Below are 18,360 nucleotides of genomic sequence, written 5' to 3'. Positions count from 1 at the left end.
GAGAGAGACAGACAGAATCCTAAACAGGCTCTGTGCTGTCAGTGCAGAGCCCTATGCTGGGGTCGAACCATGAGATCATAACCTGAACCACAAGAGTCAGAAGCTGAACCAACTGAGCCGCTCAGGTGTCCCTTGAGTTCATTTTCTAAGGCAGACATCAAAAGAGTTTAGGGAATGTTGGGTAAAAGATAGATGAAGTATAAAAAAAGCTTACTTAAGGGGTGCCTGGGTGGCTCAGTCAGTTAAGCATCCGACTTTGGCTCAGGTCATGATCTCGCGGTTCATGGGTTTTGAGCCCCACATCGGGCTCTGGGCTGACAGCTTGGAGTCTGAAGCCTGCTTCAGATTCTGTGTCTCCCTTTCTATCTCTGCCCCTCCCCTGCTCATGCTCTGTTTCTTTCTCTCTCTCAAAAATAAACATTAAAAAAACAACAACAAAAAGCTCACTTAAAAGAGGAGAGCAAAAATCCAAAGAATGTGGATAAAAAGAAAGAAAATTTGGAGAAGAGTTCACGTAGTCATTCATTACTATTAATTCAAGAGTATACTGTTCAAAAATTCAATTTGAATTTGAATTGAAATATATTTTTAGTCATTCTATCAAGGGTTGTGGGGTCAAATACAGAAAATAACCTGTCATAAGATATGATTTATGAGCAGGTTGTTTATTAAGATCACTACACAAACTCCAGAAAAGGGGCAAAGGACCTCCCAAAGCACACTGGCAAAAAGGAAGCCACCCCTTACAAAGCAGGGTAAGCTGTGATCTTAGACATGACAACAATGGCTTTGTAAAATCCAAGTAACAAGAAAAGCTTTGGGTAATATACAGAATTCATTCAAAAATGACAGTTGGAGAGTGAAATACATCAGTGTATCCGTGATTCTCAAGACAAATAACTGCTGTTGAAGAGATGCAGATTTCAAATTGTATGGGTATTTTGCAAAATCATTAGGAATTGTTGTATTTAAGACCATGAAAAGTAGTAATTTTATATACATCTTTACTTTATACATCTTGAAACATGTAGTCATTTTTATACATTTTTAACGTATATTTACTTTGTGATTTTTCCTATTTTGACATTAACTTTTTATAATCAGTTTCCTAAATGCCTAGATCTAATCATGCAATTATATATATTTTAAGTTTATTAATCTATTCTGAAAGAGAAAGAAAGCATGACTGGGGGAAGGGCAGAGAGAGAGAGAGAGAGAGAGAGAGGGAGAGAGAGAGAATGAATCCCAAGCAGGTTCCATACTGTCAGCACAGAGCCAGATGCAGAATTTGAATTCATGAACTGCAAGACGATGATCTAAGCCAAACTTGGATGCTTAACCAACTGAGCCACCGAGGCACCCTATCTAATCCAGCAAATATTAATACTATACTTCTCTCCAATGTCTTACAACGACCAACAGGGTTCAGCACAATCTGATAACCCCCTTTTTCTTTAATCTCAACTCCTACCACTCTCTCTTTTGTGGAGGGAGAAATTCACTCTGACAGATACACTTGTTTCTTTCTATTCCTGTGTCATTCCCCCCTTCTTTCTTTCCCATCTGCATGAATGTGTGACTTGTGCAGTTGCAGGGGTCCCACACTCACAAGCTCCCTTAGTTTGGCTTAGTGCTCTGCTGTTGCCATGCTGAAAGTTGTAAGACAGTTTGAACAAGGGGTTCCATAGCTTCACTGTGTGAATGACATAGCTAGTGTGACCTCTTGTGGAATATACTCCACTTTCTTCTGTGCTCCAATCATGGCAAACTCTTGCCCATTTCCAGACTTCTGTGTCTGCTGTTTCTTTTCTGAAATACCTTTCGACTAGTTCTTTACACAACTGATTCTTTCTCATCCTTCAGTCTCAACTCAAATAATTTCTCAGGCCAACCTTCCCTGATTTCTTTATCTAAAGTGCCTCCTCTAATCTTCTGTCTCATTATCCAGTTATTTCTTTAAAGCCTGCTTACTATAATCTGTAATGATCTCATTTATTTGTTTCTTTGTTCCTTGTCACACATCCCCTCCTCCTAAATGGAAGGTAGCAGGAAAGACTGTAATCTTGTTTATCTTGGTAGTACACTGATGAATTAGAGCTGAGAGCAGCATCTGACACAAGGTAAGTGCTCAATATTTATTTGTTGACTGAATAAATATGTTAATCATAGTAATAAATGGTACTTCATAAATTTTCTTGGGGGATTTTTTTTCCTAGTTAAAGTTATTATGCACTATGGTATTTCATCTATTATAATTCCATAGCATTTTCTAGAGGTTTCCTCTCCATATGTGGGGTACCTATTATTTGAGATAAGATACCTAAGACTGTGAGATTTACATGTGTATATTTTGTAAGTATTGCTGCCTTTCTGTCAATTTATAATCCAAAGAAGTAACTCAATTCCCTAAACAAAAGAAAATGTATAGTCTATGAATAAATTTTGGTTTACTATTTGGAAGGAAGCTAAAAAATAGCTGTTGACAGAAAATGAAGATACTTCAGAAAAAAATAGCTTTAAATCAAAGGAACAAGAATCGATATCTAATGCTAGCAAAACTGGAATATTAATAAAATGTGATAATAATGTAAAGTAGTATAAACATCTTTTGGAAATAAGTTGACATGAGGAATTTTGGCCATAAAAATACTCATTTCATTGACCTAGATCATTTACTTCCAGTGTTTTATTCTATGGAAATGTAATTTATGCAATATACAGAAAAAGCTATTTTCACAAAGATATTCTTGAGTGTTGTTTATAATATCAGATAGTTGAAAATAAAGTGTCCAAATACGTTTGAGAAAGTGGTTAAATTTTAGTAATTCACTCAAATATACTGTAACTAGGAAAAATCACACTGTGTGACAATAGGGGGTAACACTACCATACAATGTGTTCAGTGAAAAAAAGATCAAAATAACGTAAATATAAAAATAAATCTGAACAAAATCAGAGATTTGATTTGATTTAGGAGCTAGATTTATAAATTGTTTTACTTTTTTACATTTTCTACTTTTTTGCTAATATAAATACATTTAATTATGAAAAAAAAAAATATATATATATATATATACGTATGTATTTTAAGTGGGCTTCATGCCCAGTGTAGAACTCAGCACAGGGCCTGAACTCAAGACCCTGAGATCAAGACCTAAGCTGAAATCAAGAGTCTGACACTTAATCCACTAAGCCACCCAGATGCCCCTGAAAATACATTTTAAATGTGTCTAAAAGAAACATGGTTTCTGAACATATAGTATCATTTTCAATGTAGGTCAGTGTGAGCTCTTAAAAAAAGGTCGCTAGCAAAAAGTTAAGTTTGAAAATCAAAACACAGATGTACACAAAATGTAACAAGTAATTTTTCTGAAAAAACTATAATTATTTTGTATTAATGTATTTGTATTTTGTATTAATTATTTTGTATTAATTAATGTATTAATGTATTAACATAGATGTATTTGTTTAAAAGAAAACAAAACCACAAAAACAAAATTAGTTAAGTAACCTTGGAAGTGATTTTTTTCCATAAGAAGTTAAGTCTAAATGAACAGAATAATTTTGACATTAGTTAATTCAAAAGCAATATGTTGTTAAAAAAAAACAAACAATAGAAAGTGGCTCAGTACTCACAGGTATACAATATTCCACCATTGGGTAATGTAATTTGTGACCTTTTGCTGTTCGACCAGAAAAAAAGCAACTCTGGCAGACATCATAGTTAAAATGCTTGAGGCTTCTATACCTAGAGACAAGAAAAGAAAGTTCAGGCTTGTATGTCTATTATTTAATCCAAATCAATTATTTGTGGTAAGGAATTACTTTCATCCAAATCACCATGGAAATAAAAGGCAGACTGGCCACAAATGTGGAATTTTTCTTAGTACCTTAGCTCCAAATTAGGGCCAGGAGAATCTTGAATTTCACAAGGGAAATTAACAAAACCACCTCCCAAGTGGGAAAAAAAAAAGCAAAATTTGGAATTCAAGTCTCTAAAGCATGTTTCCATCTGTTTCAACATGATGAGAAGACAAATACCCACGTCAGAAGACTTTCTGTAATGTGTGAATGGGAATGAAAATGGCAGAGAATTAGAATCATGTTTATTAGCTTGACACATCCAACTTTTATACCATCAGTAAGAAATGAATCTCACAATTTCCTGACAAAGCTTCCTCCTGTGAAGGTGAACAGTAGGGTTCATCAACTTCACATTAGAACTGGGCAGAAGTAACAAAGTAATCAGATGACTTCTCACTATTTAAATGATGCTTTCTGGGGGTGCCTGGGTGGCTCAGTCCGTTGAACATCTGACTCTTGATAGCAGCTTCTGTCATGATCCCAGGGTCATGGGATCAAGCCCCACGTTGGGCTCTAAGATTCTCTCTCTCTCTCAACCTCTCCCCCATTCCCCTCCAATTTTTCTCTAAAATAAATTTTTAAAAAGTGTTGCTTTCTGCTTACTAAGTTTGATTCCAAAGGCCTTACAACATCACCGAATCCTATCAGAGCCATGTACGTATAATGAGTCATACAATTATCATGCATGAACGTTTCTGGGATCTATATGAATAGAAATTCAGAAAAATCTCTGTTTCTGGGGCAAAGTGGTATAACAATAATAATAATAAAAAGATAAGTTTCATGTAGTGGCTATAAGAAGGAATGACATTTTCAGATAGACAGAATGAATATGCTAAGCATCCCATTTATTGAGGACACAAATCCCCAGAGGGAATCAGTGGGAAGGGATGACGGACATACACTGAAGTCACAACAAAACAACAGAAGATAGTCTTGTGCCACCACTGGAGACAGATCGTCTCACCTGAACCCAACAATTGGACATTCTTTACAGATGTTGCATTTGGCCTGATGTTTTGCGGTTTCGGCCGCTGCCACTCGATGTAAAACCGGTAGCCAAACCATGGACTGTGGCTCCAGACGCATCCAATCTATAAACTCTTTCACACTTATCTCTGGCTTGTTGTTATTCTGGTAAAGAAACAAATATATGGAAAGTGAAGAAAATGTCTTCATTTAAATTGCAGCTGGTGTTGTATTATAATCTTCTGAGAATCTACATGAAGTGAAAGAAAAGTTATAAAACTGTTTCCAGGCCAGTTAAATTACAAAACGTTAAAGGCTCTTCATTGGACAGAAAATCTTAGAATTTAAAATTAGAAAAAGCAGAGGTTAGGGGCACCTGGGTGGCTCAGTCGGTTAAGCAGCCGACTTCAGCTCAGCTCGTGATCTCGCAGTCCGTGAGTTCGAGCCCCGCGTCGGGCTCTGTGCTGACAGCTCAGAGCCTGGAGCCTGCTTCAGATTCTGTGTCTCCCTCTCTCTCTGTCCCTCCCCTGCTCATGTGTGCTCTCTCTCACTCTCTCTCTCTCTTTCTCTCTCTCAAAAATAAATTTTTAAAAAACATTAAAAAAAAGAAAAGGCAGAAATTATACAGGAAGGAGAAAAAAACTCAATACATTAAGAGACTCAGATTAAAAAAAACCCAAAAACCAAATCACACAATTCTAGTACTCTCTTCACATAAACATTTTAATCCTATAAAACTCATTCATTTAATCTTTCTCCTGCTTTTGTGAAGGTCATCTTATGAACCAGTACATGGGAGAATCATATTTAGAATTTTCATTTGGTATTTTTTATATCTCTAAAACAAGCAAAAGGGCCATTATAAAATGTAATAACCCATAACATCAGTACTCCTTAAAGAGATGGTGTGAGCATTTTTTTTCTCAGCAATAATAAATCACTGGATATGCTTTGGCAATATATCTGTAGCCTTTTCCTTTACACATACGTATAACATCAGTAGCAACATTTCTAGAATGCTTTTATATACAGCAAGCATTAAAAAGAATTTTGAGATTCGTATGGAAAAAAAACACTAACCAATTAGTTCTATAACTCGGTATGTAATCATACTTTCATGAGCATCGTAAGAAATCAGAGGAGATTCAGGTGAATATAGTAAGTACACACAACCTCACCTGAAGGGCTCAGAGAAGGATTTTCAGAGAATGTGAGATTTAAGCAAACATCCAAAAAAAAAGAATAAGGATTAGCAATGAGAATGAAGTTTGTAGGTGAAGGGTAAGGAAGAATATTCTAAACAGAGAGCACATGACCAAAGATGCTAGGGCAGGAATGAAGGATGTAAATAAAACTGCGGGTGGAAAGCAGACAGCAAGAGGATGAGTGGTAAGAGGCGAGGGCCGGGACAACGTCAGGGTCAAATCATAGCACTCTCATAGCACATTTTAAAGATTGAGGGTGTTATCCATTGACAAACAGTAAATCTCCTTGAGGAGGTTGCTGTTCCTTGAACCATGTGCTTGAAGAAATAAACCGCATGCTTAAGGGATGGTACCCAGCGTCTTCTACCATGTGGGTCCAGCCCAAGTTTCCCCTGCCAGTTCTAGGAACATCCTCAGTACCATTCCTGGCACATCCTACGTTCCAGGGATCCCTCGTGTTTACCTGTTGGAAGCAGCTGCGGACACTGGGTTCGATATTACTGCCCCCAAAAGCTGCTACTTCGCCCAGCTGACGAGGGATCTGGATGGCATCATGAAGTAACAGGCCAAGCTGCCTCTGGTCACACATTTCTGTTGGTCCCGCCACTTCCTTAAAGAGATCTGTGAGGAGGAGAGCCAAGAGGGTAACTTCCATCTGCTTATACCGTTCTATGTAAACAATGTCTTTGGTTCTGTCATTTAAATGATGTAGATTAAAAAAAAAAAATCAAGTGGACATGAATCACGTTAGTTATCTACGGAGAAATTTCAGGTAAAAATGATCCACTTTCTCATAGAAATGAATACTGTTTTTGGAAAGGAATTTCCAAGTTCTGAAAATCCAAAAATCACAAAAATTCGAAATGCTTTCCATGTGAAGTTTTCCAAGAACAGAAAGAAGGGGAGTAAATACTTACTTGATCCTAAAAGCCATTTTCAAACAATATCTGGCAAATGAATATCAGACCAAAATGTATCATTTTTGTTTTTTTGGGGTTTTTTTACGGGAAATAATGCCAAATCTAACACTGTTAACAGTGAATTTTCAGACAACTGAACCAAGCTCAGTAATACTGACACAGTGATTATAATGAAATGTCACCTTAATTATAAGCATACATACACAGAGAAAGCAAACCTAAGGAAGATAAATTTAATTTCTATTACCATTTGTTTAGTTAGATTTGGTTAGAGTTCTACTTGTTTATTTTTCTTTTATTCTAACTTTTTAAAACATTTGAGTATAGTTGACACACAATGTTACATTAGTTGCAGGTGTGCAATACAGCAATTCAACATCTCTATATATCACACTATGCTCACAAGTGTAGCTACCATCTGTCACCATACAATGCTGTTACAACACCACTGACTATATTCCTTATGGTGGACCTTTTACTCCTGTGATTTACTCATTCCCTAACTAGAAGCCTGTATCTCCCACTCCCCTTCACCCATTTTGTCCAAGCCCCCACCCACCTTTACTTTGTTAAAAATAAGACTATCGGGGCGCCCTTGGGTGGCTGTTGGTTAAGCGTCCGACTTCAGCTCAGGTCATGGTCTTGCAGCTCGTGAGTTCGAGCCCCACGTCGGGCTCTGTGCTGACAGCTCAGAGCCTGGAGGCTGCTTCACATTCTATGTCTCCCTCTCTCTGCCCCTCCCCTGCTCATGCTCCGTCTCTCCCTCAAACATAAATAAACGTTAAAAAAAAATAAGACTGTCACAGCCAGAAAATATTTATGCAGGATTCTTATGATTTGCATTTTAAACCCATTCCTAGGAAGAGACATCCTAAGCAATAATGTTCTACACAGACAAGTACACGTTTCAGTGACATCAATCACGCCTAACTTTCTTCTTTTGGGGAAGACGGTTGTACTACTATGCTACCATGAAGGTAAAACTACACACAAAACACAAACCGTAAGATTCCTTCTCATTTTGACATACTTCTGAATTCTGATATAAGTTCACATTTTGATATTCTAGTCATAAACAAAAAGGAGTATCAGAATGTGGGGACAGGTCACAATCTAAAACCCAAGTTCCAACAAATCAGCACAGAAGAGACGCAAAAGGTCATTCTAAGAGATCTTTGTAAATGTGGTCCTGATAAAGCAAGAAAGCCACTCAGCTATAAGCAAGGTCAGGCAGTTGCTAGAACCTAATCAAGAGATATTCTCAAGAAGGCATGAAGAGAGAAGGAGGGGTCACCAGGGTGAAGACACTGACATTAGCCATTGCAAAATCAATGTGCAGATGGCTACCACTTGACTCAGAATAAGACCTCTGCCATGGAGTTTGGAGAGCAAATTGTCTTCAATATTAATCTAACAAAGGAAATAATAATGAGGAAGTGTACTGATGTCACTGGGGAAATCAAAACTGGAATCAGAGTTGCTAAGGACTTCAAATTAAATAACAAAACAAAACCCCAGAACGTTTCCAAAGTCTCAATACTTACAGGAAAGATTGAAGGACTTCAACCCAAGAGATGTCTTATTTAATTAAGTCCTAAAATGGCATACTTCATGGATTAAGATAAATATCAGAAATTGTCATTGCAGGGCTTCTACTTCCCTTGCCATAATCTGAAAATTTAATGTTGAATAATACGGAGTATCACATTTGCCAACATTTGTCGGAAGTGTGTCCACTGTATTACGAGTGTCTGAGTACAGACACGCTGAAATACCATCCTTGGCCGAAAGATTATACATTTCAGAAATATGCTTGAAGGTAGGTGCACAAATAAAAAAAAAAAACCCTTCATATAGTGTGTAGAATTTGGTTTTTGCTCTATAACTATAGTCACTGTGTTGTAACTCTTTCTTTTGGTCTGAGGTTACTCTCTGATAATCAACTTGAAAAGGAAAGACGGAGGGGAAACATTGATCTAGGAAAACAGATCATGCTGACATTTTAAGATTCGTGATCAACTTTGAGGTTGAATTTGTATCTGTTTTGGAGTGAGATGAGAACCATGATGTAAGTGTTACTTTTAAGGAACCCTAAATTCTTTCAGGAACACATGAAAACCCCAAACTACAGAAGAGGAAAAGTCCTTTTCTCATACTGGCACAGTGATGCTTTCCTTAACATTTTCCTTTCCCACTCGTAGAAATAACCTTTTTAGCTTTGAAAATGATTATTTTTGACAATTATGATGCTGAAGACAATTTAAATCCTGGATACATAAGGTGCCACCAAACAAAAACCTTCTGCAAAGCTTTTTTTCTGCATGGTTTACTAGGGTCTGACTCCATCAAGGTACCTCACCTCCTGATCCTACAATCAGTCTTTTGTTTCCTATAAATCCCACCTTTCTTTTCACTGACATTCTTGTCAAACTGTTTTAAGAAAAACAAGCCATCTTGATCCAGAGCTGAAATTCGCAGCCAAATCACCTCACAGACATTCCAGAAAATAAAACTGTTGAAAAATGTATGTTCACAGAAGATGCAAAACTCAATTAAATGTACAGGACCTGTCAAACATCTCCACATTCCTTCTCCCCAAAATGTACGGATATATTCTGTGAAGAAACATCTAAAGACATGCATGGCAGGATCAAGTCACCCACATTTTATGGACAAAATTAAACCAGAAAAATGTAAAAGTGTGGAGACACAGCAGCAATTGCTACAACTGTGATTTCTAGGTACTTTTCACGTATTATCCCTAATTGCTTTCAAAGTGAGAAATGTTAGCTTCATCCTTCAGTTGAAGGAAGTCCATTAAATTTTAGCCTCTTGAAATGTGAAATGGGAGTAATATTGCCTCTTAGCTGGCGGTCTTCAGTGGGATCACGTAACCGGCCCAAAGTCACTTAGCCACTAAGTGGTAAAGCTGAGATTTGAAGGCAGATGTCCCTGGCTCCCCAGTCCATCCCTTTCAAAATGCCAAGATGCCCACCCTTCATGAACTGACAGCTAAAAGGATACCACTTACTTATTTGGTGAATTAAAAAAAAACAGAACAAAATAAAAACATTTTATCACTTTTTATTTTCTCACACTATAAAATATAATTATTTGTCAATGTCTGTAATAGTTCTAGCCCATCTCGATTTTTTTTGACATTAGAAGTACACAAAGTTCTCCTATAAATATAGTATAAAGGTTCTAGTCCATCTTAATTTCTTTTCAAGCATTGGAAATATAGAGAAGTAGAGAAAACTTGGGCTTTGGAGTCAGAAAAATCTACAATCTAATTCTAGCCCCATAACAGCCTCTTCAGCCACTGACTGGATTTTCAACCCATCTCAGTAGTCATTTTTTTCAGCTGGAAAACAGAAGTCACAGTGCTTACATTCTGAGGTGATAGAATTAAATAAGATGTATATACAGTTGGTTCTCACTCCATCGAGGCACCTCACCTCATTTCACACAACTCCACATCACTTCTTAACTGGCACCCTTTATCTAGCCTGGTACATGTACATAAGGGTTAAAAAGAATGGAAACTCTTATTACAAGCAAACCATATAAAGTAAGCTGCCAATTGATTGTTATTATCATTATTATTACAAAAACACTATCGTATAGGAAAGGTCTTACATACATCTGTATTTTTCTTCTAAGAGACCTTTGGAGAGAGACATCAATCCAATCTTCAGACTCTGCACTCTTATTTTTCCAGTTCGACCCCTGTAATTGTAAAAATCTCAATGTGTTAGATGCATTTAAAGCTATAAACAGTAGGCTAATTATTTCTGAATATCTATTTTTTGAGGGTAAACTATTAAAAAATAATTGCATATTAGAGATGCAATTTTTCTATTCACTTTTAATAATCAATTTTAAGCCGATACCACAATTTCATGACATATTTTAATAGGATGTTTGACCTAGTCTGGAAGAATACGTAGCCTGAAGTTACTTTACATGTAACACATGAACTAGGAAGGAAAACGAAGGTAAAATAAAAATGATAATCATAAAGCTGAAAAAATATTTTCAGAAATACTATGAATTAGAAAATATCTGTTAATAATTACAAATGCAAGATTTAAAATAGATAGCTAAAGGGGAGCCTGGGTGGCTCAGTCAGTTAAGTGTCTGACCCTTGATTTCAGCTCAGCTCATGATCTCATGGTCATGAGATACAGTTCTGTATTAAGGTCTATGCTGGGCATGGGGCCTGCTTGAGATTCTTGCTCTCCCTCTCCCTGTGCCCCTCCCCTGCTCGCTTGTGCTCTTGCTCTCTCTCTCTCTCTCTCTCAAAGAAATAAAAAAGAAAAATTAAATAGCTAAAGCTATATATAATATGCATGTAGCTTAATAAGGCAAGAAAAGGATGATGATATATCTAAAATCAAATGTAAGAAAACTGGAATAGTATACTGAGAGCTGATTACTGGTTAAATACTTAAAAACTTATTGTCTTCATAGATTTTTATCTCTGCCAACTCAGTTTTTTAAAATTACTATTGCAACTTAATAGTCGGTGATCTTACCTAGGCAGGTGTGAAACCTCTGTTTGAGGAAGTATTAAATTATAATTAAATACAAAATACACTAATTACTCAACACCAGGAAATAGCTTTGTACTATGCCGATGAGGGACTATAAGTTAACTAGAAGAAAAATTTTATCTTTAAAAAAACACAGAGTTGTCTTCATTCTGTCATTTATCAAAGAATTTCAGAGTTGTCTATCAAATCTCCCAATGTACTTCAGCCTGGGGATGGGGAAAGGCAAATGCAGAAACTACAAAAATTTGTAACGTGATCCTTGCTATGGAATAACACACAATCCAGAAAAAAAAAAAAAAAAAACAACCCTCTATTGTTATCTTTATTATTCCATATTCAGGATCTGTTTTCAGTTTAGGTTTTTAGTATCAATTTTCTCAAGATATGTTTCCAATACACAAGTACAGTATACCCAAAACCTATGACTAAATGTCTATGTAACTTTATCATTACATAAAATTTAGTAATTCATGCTATCTCAAAAACAGATAAATATTTGTGTCATGTAATTTTAATTTTAGGTGCTCTTATTATCAAACTGTGTTTAAATCTTGTTCTTCTTGATATTCCTCCTATGAATACTAATTGATATCTTCTATTCTCAAATTATAAATACTAAGGTAAGTTTCTGTCTATATACCATAACATATAAAGTATAAAATAAATAAAAAAGGAAAACATGCTGAGAGATCAGTAAAATGTATTTTCAAAGCAGTCGCTCAATAACCTAGAGTTTATAATCTATATTAAATCATATCCAACAAGCTTATCAAACCCTTAATATGCATGTGCACAACATTCTGAAGTGACGTAGGAGATAACTAACACTTAAACTGAAATAAATATAGCATTAAAGGAGAATCTAAGTTAATATACTCATTGCAGTTTCTTACCATTATAGAAAACTTCCAAATTAACCTTAAACTGAACCATGGTACAAATTGTGTTTCTAGTTCACATTTTTAGGTGTTTCCTAATTATCACAGAAAAATAGACTATGTCTGGCTTCTTCCCGCCAAAAATCAGGAAATTTTATTCTCTGGACAGTCAGACAACAGACTTGCAGAAGATAACAAAAGGCTGTGTGGATGGACTGGTACATGGATGTGGCTAAGGGAAAAGCAATCTCTTATGGGAAAAAAGATCCAACTGATGCGTATTAGAGGATGACCTCCGGTCTATGGCGATAACACAAGAAAATGACTACTGAAAACGTCAATCATCCATTCATCACACCATTAATAGTTATGAAGGTGTACTGTGATCCCGGCATTGTTGTGTATCATGAGGACCAGCAGAAAAGTACAAGATAAAATTCCTACCTGTGATAAGGTCACATACTAGCTAGAGAGGAGACAAGAAAACAACAGGAAAAGCACAAGAAAATAGGAGACTAAGCTTTATGTGTGGGAATAATCAAGTACAAGATCATTGTGGTTGACTAGTTATTAATGACTAGTGATTAGTCTGAGTAGTTATTAGTCTCAGTAGTTACAACATATGATAGAAAAGATAAGCCTCCAATCCGACCCTGAAGACATGACATAGCTGGACTGTCCCTAGGAGAAGGTTGATTATCATAGGAAAAGCCTGGGCAAGGGGACAGAGACAGGGGTGTGAGCATCGGAGACAAGACTCGTTCAGGGGTAGCAAAGACTTGCATCAAGGCTAAATGGTTGATAAAGTTGTCCAGGTTATATGGAACCAGATGATAGAGGGCTTCGATGTTAAATAAGATATCTGGATTTGAGGGAGAAGAGGGAGACAAAGAAATTTATTAGTGAGTAATATAACCCAATATTTAAGTATTTGGTTCCCTGAAAGTCTTCATAACTAACTTCTGAAACTAGTTTAACTAGAAAGATATGCACCTTATAAAATCATATCCATCTTGGCATAGTATAAAAATGAGTTAACACTGCAGCAAATGAGGTTAATATTTTCTGTGGGACAAAAATATTTAAACCAAGCATTCTGGACTGTTGCTTCAAATCATGATTTAAACATTTTTGATTTCTATTAAATTTAGAAGGAAGATTATAAAATGAAGCCTTTTTAACCTGGGAAGATGAAGACTGAGTGAGGCTGTGAACTTATAAATGGAATAAATTTTATCTGTATAGTTTGGAAAGCCTTTTCTACATATAGTAGTTCATTTGCCCTTCATAAATATCTTATGTATGGTAAGCACAGTAGATATTTTTATCTCAGTTTTTCAGATGAGATATTGAGATGCCAAAAGTGCAGTGGTTGGCTGCCAAGCAACCAGAACCAAAAATCTGGATTCTCATCATTCACAAGGGAAGAAAAGATTTTTTTTTGAAAAAAATCATAATATTAGGAGTTGGACACATGTTAAAACTTAAAAAAAAATTAAACTTAATATAACTTATAAAATACTATTTTTCTTTGATATGGTGATACGGCAGAAATAGTCAAGTTATTATCAAAAACCCCGAGAACTAGTTCCCTATCTATCACTAATATATTGCATTGGTGGTTATGGACAAATTGTCTTGTCTCACTGGTTCAGTGTCTTAATCAGTAAAATGAAGAGGGCAGAATGGAAGATCCTCAAAGTACTTCTACTTCCAGAATCCTCTGATCTCCTGGGTGTGTATCACTCATTATTTCAAGAGCCGCCCGAGTATACTTCAAGAGCTGAAAATATCAGTTCTGGCTGTATCACACTACACAAAGTAAGGCAGTTAAAAAATATATGGTTAATGAGTGAATATCAAAATAGCTGAATGAATGGAAAGGTTAGATCGTGGTGCCATTTCCAAAGTTCAGAGACTTATTAGGGTCCAAAATGTCCTAGTGCATTGGATAATGTAGATCATAGTTCCATTGGATTCTCAAAGAAAACTAATGACTTGAAAAGAGTTAATAACTCTCGTTTAGACAAACTGATAAATCACAGTTGTTAGAGAAATTTGGGCAATCAACTCTGGCCATCTGAGATGACCATCATATAATTAACTGTGCTTGTGGGGTTTTCCCCCGCCCTTAGGTTAATTCATGATATTTCTCTCCAAAATAGAAAACCAGACTGAATGCATACACCATTCGGACCCAGCACGATCTTCACTACGTTTCTCTGGCATGGAAGGAAAATAAATCCTAAAAGCGTTTTTTCCTTTAAAATGGAAAATTTCAAGAAACCATCTTTCTAAATAAGAAACAGTACTTTAGTGTAGCATTTTCCATGTGTCCACACTTGATGATGGAAAGTGGAAATATGCCAACATTTGATTCCCTAGAATAGGAATCACAACATTTCACATTCACATTCTACCTTCTCACCTAAGTGGCACTATTCCCTTCGGGCTGTCCAGTGAAAACAGCAGATGTATGTGTTATATGTTATGAGTTATATCCTCCTAAAATTCGTGTATTGAAGCTCTATCCACCTAATACCTCAGAATGTGACTATATTTGGGAGATACAGTCTTTAGAGAGGTAATTAACTTAAAATGAGGTCATAGGGTAGGCCTCAATCCAGTATGACTGATGTTTTTATAAGATTAGAACACAAACACACACAGAAGAAAGACCATGTGAAGACGCAGAGAGAAGGCAGCCATCTATAAGCCAAGGAGAGAGGCCTCAGAAGAAACCCTGCTGACACCTTGATCTTGGACTTCTAGTCTCCAAAACTGTGAGAAAATACATTTCTTTTATTAAGCTACCTAGTTTGTGGTTCTTTGTTATGGCAGACGTAGCGAACTAATGCAGTGTGTTAGAACCGGAGGAGGGTGATTGAACATTTTCTCCAATTCTTCTTTAAATCATTACTCAAAATATGCACCTCTACCTTGCCACTAGAGAACTTAATGAACTTCTTAATTAAGTACTGTATGAATTTAGCATTCTTCCCAGGCCATCAAATTAAGTTACAGGCTTTGTAGTTAAAACATTTCATTGACCAGCTCTGTGGATGAATTTACTATATAGAAAATATCTCTTTTGGAGGTTTAAAAAATTGAAGATTAGCTAAATAGTGAATTAATGCCAAGAATCATATTTTACCCTAGAAGTATAAAAAAATCACAATAACACAAAATGTATTAAAAGATACCAGACAGGGAGATAGTAAATCCCACGTTCATTATTATAACTGAGATTCATGCTATCTATCTGTTCTTTGGTGAGTTTCTTAAGAGTCTTAAAGTACACAAAAGCTATTTATTTTTTTATAAAAAAAACTTTGTTGTTATATTTATGAATATTGAAAGAGGAAAAAGTTTTCTAAACAAAAGGATAAACAAAATTTTAATCAAATCATCCCTAAAGCTATTGTTGTCACCATTTACTTCTTATACAGAATCAATCAGCTGCTAAACGTGTGGATTTATAAACTATCATCTATCTTCTTCCTCTCTAAATCAAATAAGAGGATGAGAAACACAAATTTTTATGCAGCTAATTAATGGAAAATAACTTTTAGGGTCTGAGAGAAAAACAACAGTTCTCATTTTCTTATTTCATCTTTGCATACTTTAACCCCCTACCAGAAGAATGAATAATTCCTAATGTTTCAGAAATGTCAGCCCACAGCAGGTCTTTCTAGAATTGATTATTTCACAAATGCACTGTCACATTCAAAAAAGCCAAATTAATGGCGAATGAGTTATGCTGGAAGTTGAGAGTGCTCTTTATGTAACAGTGAGTATCTAATTAAATTACAGATATTAGAGTGTCCTATAGCATAAATTACTTAAAATACCATACAAACACATCACCCCTATTGCAATAAATAAAGCTAATACCAAAAGAGAAATTAAATCCCTTTAATTGCCATTCAAATTGCTCTTAGGTTGTCATACAAAAATTGCAGAGTGGATTCTTATGAGCCAGTCAATTATTTTAACTCATAACAAATATAAATTTTTATCTTTCAAAAAAAGACACACCAAAAGACATTCTGGAAGAAGAAAATAGGACTTATTTATATTAGGTTTCCCCTAGCAAATATGATACAACAAAGTTGACACCATTTACAAACTGAAACAAAATCTTGAAATAATGGGTGGACATTCTTTTTCGTTATACTGTTGGTTAAGAGCTCAAATTTTGGAAAGTTATTCTTTTTTTTTTTTAATTTTTTTTTTTAATGTTTATTTATTTTTGAGACAGAGAGAGACAGAGAATGAATGGGGGAGGGGCAGAGAGAGAGGGAGACACAGAATCGGAAGCAGGCTCCAGGCTCTGAGCCATCAGCCCAGAGCCTGACGTGGGGCTCGAACTCACGAACCGTGAGATCGTGACCTGAGCTGAAGTCGGACGCTCAACCGACTGAGCCACCCAGGCGCCCTGGAAAGTTATTCTTGTACAACAATTAACATGTATATTTCCACTAAGAGAAGTACTTTGGAAGTACCTTTTCAAAAAATTCACTTCGAAATTTACACATTTTGCATTATCAACACATTTCATTTGACGATTATATTTTAAAGAGAAAAAAGGCCAACTTACGTGTCATATACGTTGAGCAACCAGTTTAGACACATATCCACACAGAGAGGAACATTGACCAGATCCTTATGCATTTGTTCAAGGCCATCATAAGTTGTTGTCAGACAGTTGATGACGTCTGGAACACTAAGAAGCTGATCATTCTGGTTCAGTTTGTGCTGTTTGAAAACTTCATTTGTTGTATTCAACTCTAAGAGATCCACTAATCAGATGAGAAAAAGGAATACGCACAGTCATTACATTATACAACCTAACAACATTAGAACAAAAACATTTCTAATCTTAAGTATTTAGCTTCTTCAGTTTAAGAATCTACTCTTTCAAGCTAATCTCAATTTTTAAAGAAATAAATAACATTGATATTCTTATATTTCTAAACTCTTCTTTTATCTGCATCTCTTATTTTCATGCTTTTGTATCTAAACTTTGTTACTTTTCAATCTGATCCCATTTTTTTGCTCTTTGGAATATCAATTCTTCCTACTTTCCTTTTGTGACTTTTCTTTTCTCTTAAGGCTCTTTCTACTTTTAAATATAGGAAGGCACTGGGGTGTCTGGGTGGCTCAGTAGGTTGAGTGCCCAACTTTGGCTCAGGTCACGATCTCGCACGCTGTGAGTTCGAGCCCTGCGTCGGGCTCTGTGCTGACAGTTCGGAGCCTGGAGCCTACTTCAGATTCTGTGTCTTCCTCTCCCTCTGCCCCTCCCCCACTCATGCTCTCTCTCTCTCTCTCTCTCTCTCTCTCTCTCTCTCTCTCTCTTTCTCTCTGTCAAAAGTAAATAAACGTTACAAAATAAAAAAAATAATAAATATAGGAAGGCATAAATAAATCTAGTCCAAATAGTAGAACATCTAAAATATGACACTGCTCTTCTAACTCCTGAGACCAACCTGCTCACTCCCTCCCAATCATCGTTTATATCACTGCCAAACTAATCATTCTGTTTTTCAACATACACATCATGGATACAAAATTCACTGAAAATGGTCGGTTAAAGAAGTTGTTCTCTACTTCCTGCTGAATCAAACCTGATCTAGGATGCCCTCCCAATCTGATCCTAACCTGGTTTGCTTCCTTTGATGCTTTGGCATATAGGCCACTGTAGCTACATGAGATTTGAAGAGGTCCACAGTACAGGCCCACATCCATGGGTCTCCATGTATTTGCTCCCACTTCTGCATTTCATGTGCAGAACATCTATGGTGGGACTGGCCGGTGCTACAGCAGGGTAGAGCAGGCTAGGCCAGGGCACAGAAGAACAAGCTGGAGACCCCGTTCTCAAAGATGGCCAGTCAGAGAAGGAGAGTAAGCATACTACTAAGGAGTGAAAATACAATAGGCGAAGAATACATAGATTTCTATGAGAGCT

The 18,360-nt window shown here is 36.2% G+C and overlaps 1 protein-coding gene across 1 annotated transcript in view; it reads right to left on the bottom strand.

The window, feature by feature from the left end:
- UTRN (utrophin) overlaps positions 1–18,360 on the bottom strand; it is a 469,064-nt gene that overhangs the window by 45,149 nt on the left and 405,555 nt on the right. The window contains 5 exon segments of the mRNA XM_086708068.1: positions 3,637–3,748; positions 4,832–4,998; positions 6,502–6,659; positions 10,602–10,687; positions 16,993–17,194. Coding sequence (XP_086564194.1) covers positions 3,637–3,748; positions 4,832–4,998; positions 6,502–6,659; positions 10,602–10,687; positions 16,993–17,194 — 725 coding nt within the window.

This window comes from Puma concolor, chromosome B2 (genome assembly GCF_028749965.1).
Source record: "Puma concolor isolate L17-30 chromosome B2, mPumCon1.1.hap2, whole genome shotgun sequence".
NCBI lineage: Eukaryota > Metazoa > Chordata > Mammalia > Carnivora > Felidae > Puma > Puma concolor.
This window is presented reverse-complemented; position numbering and strand designations above follow the sequence as displayed.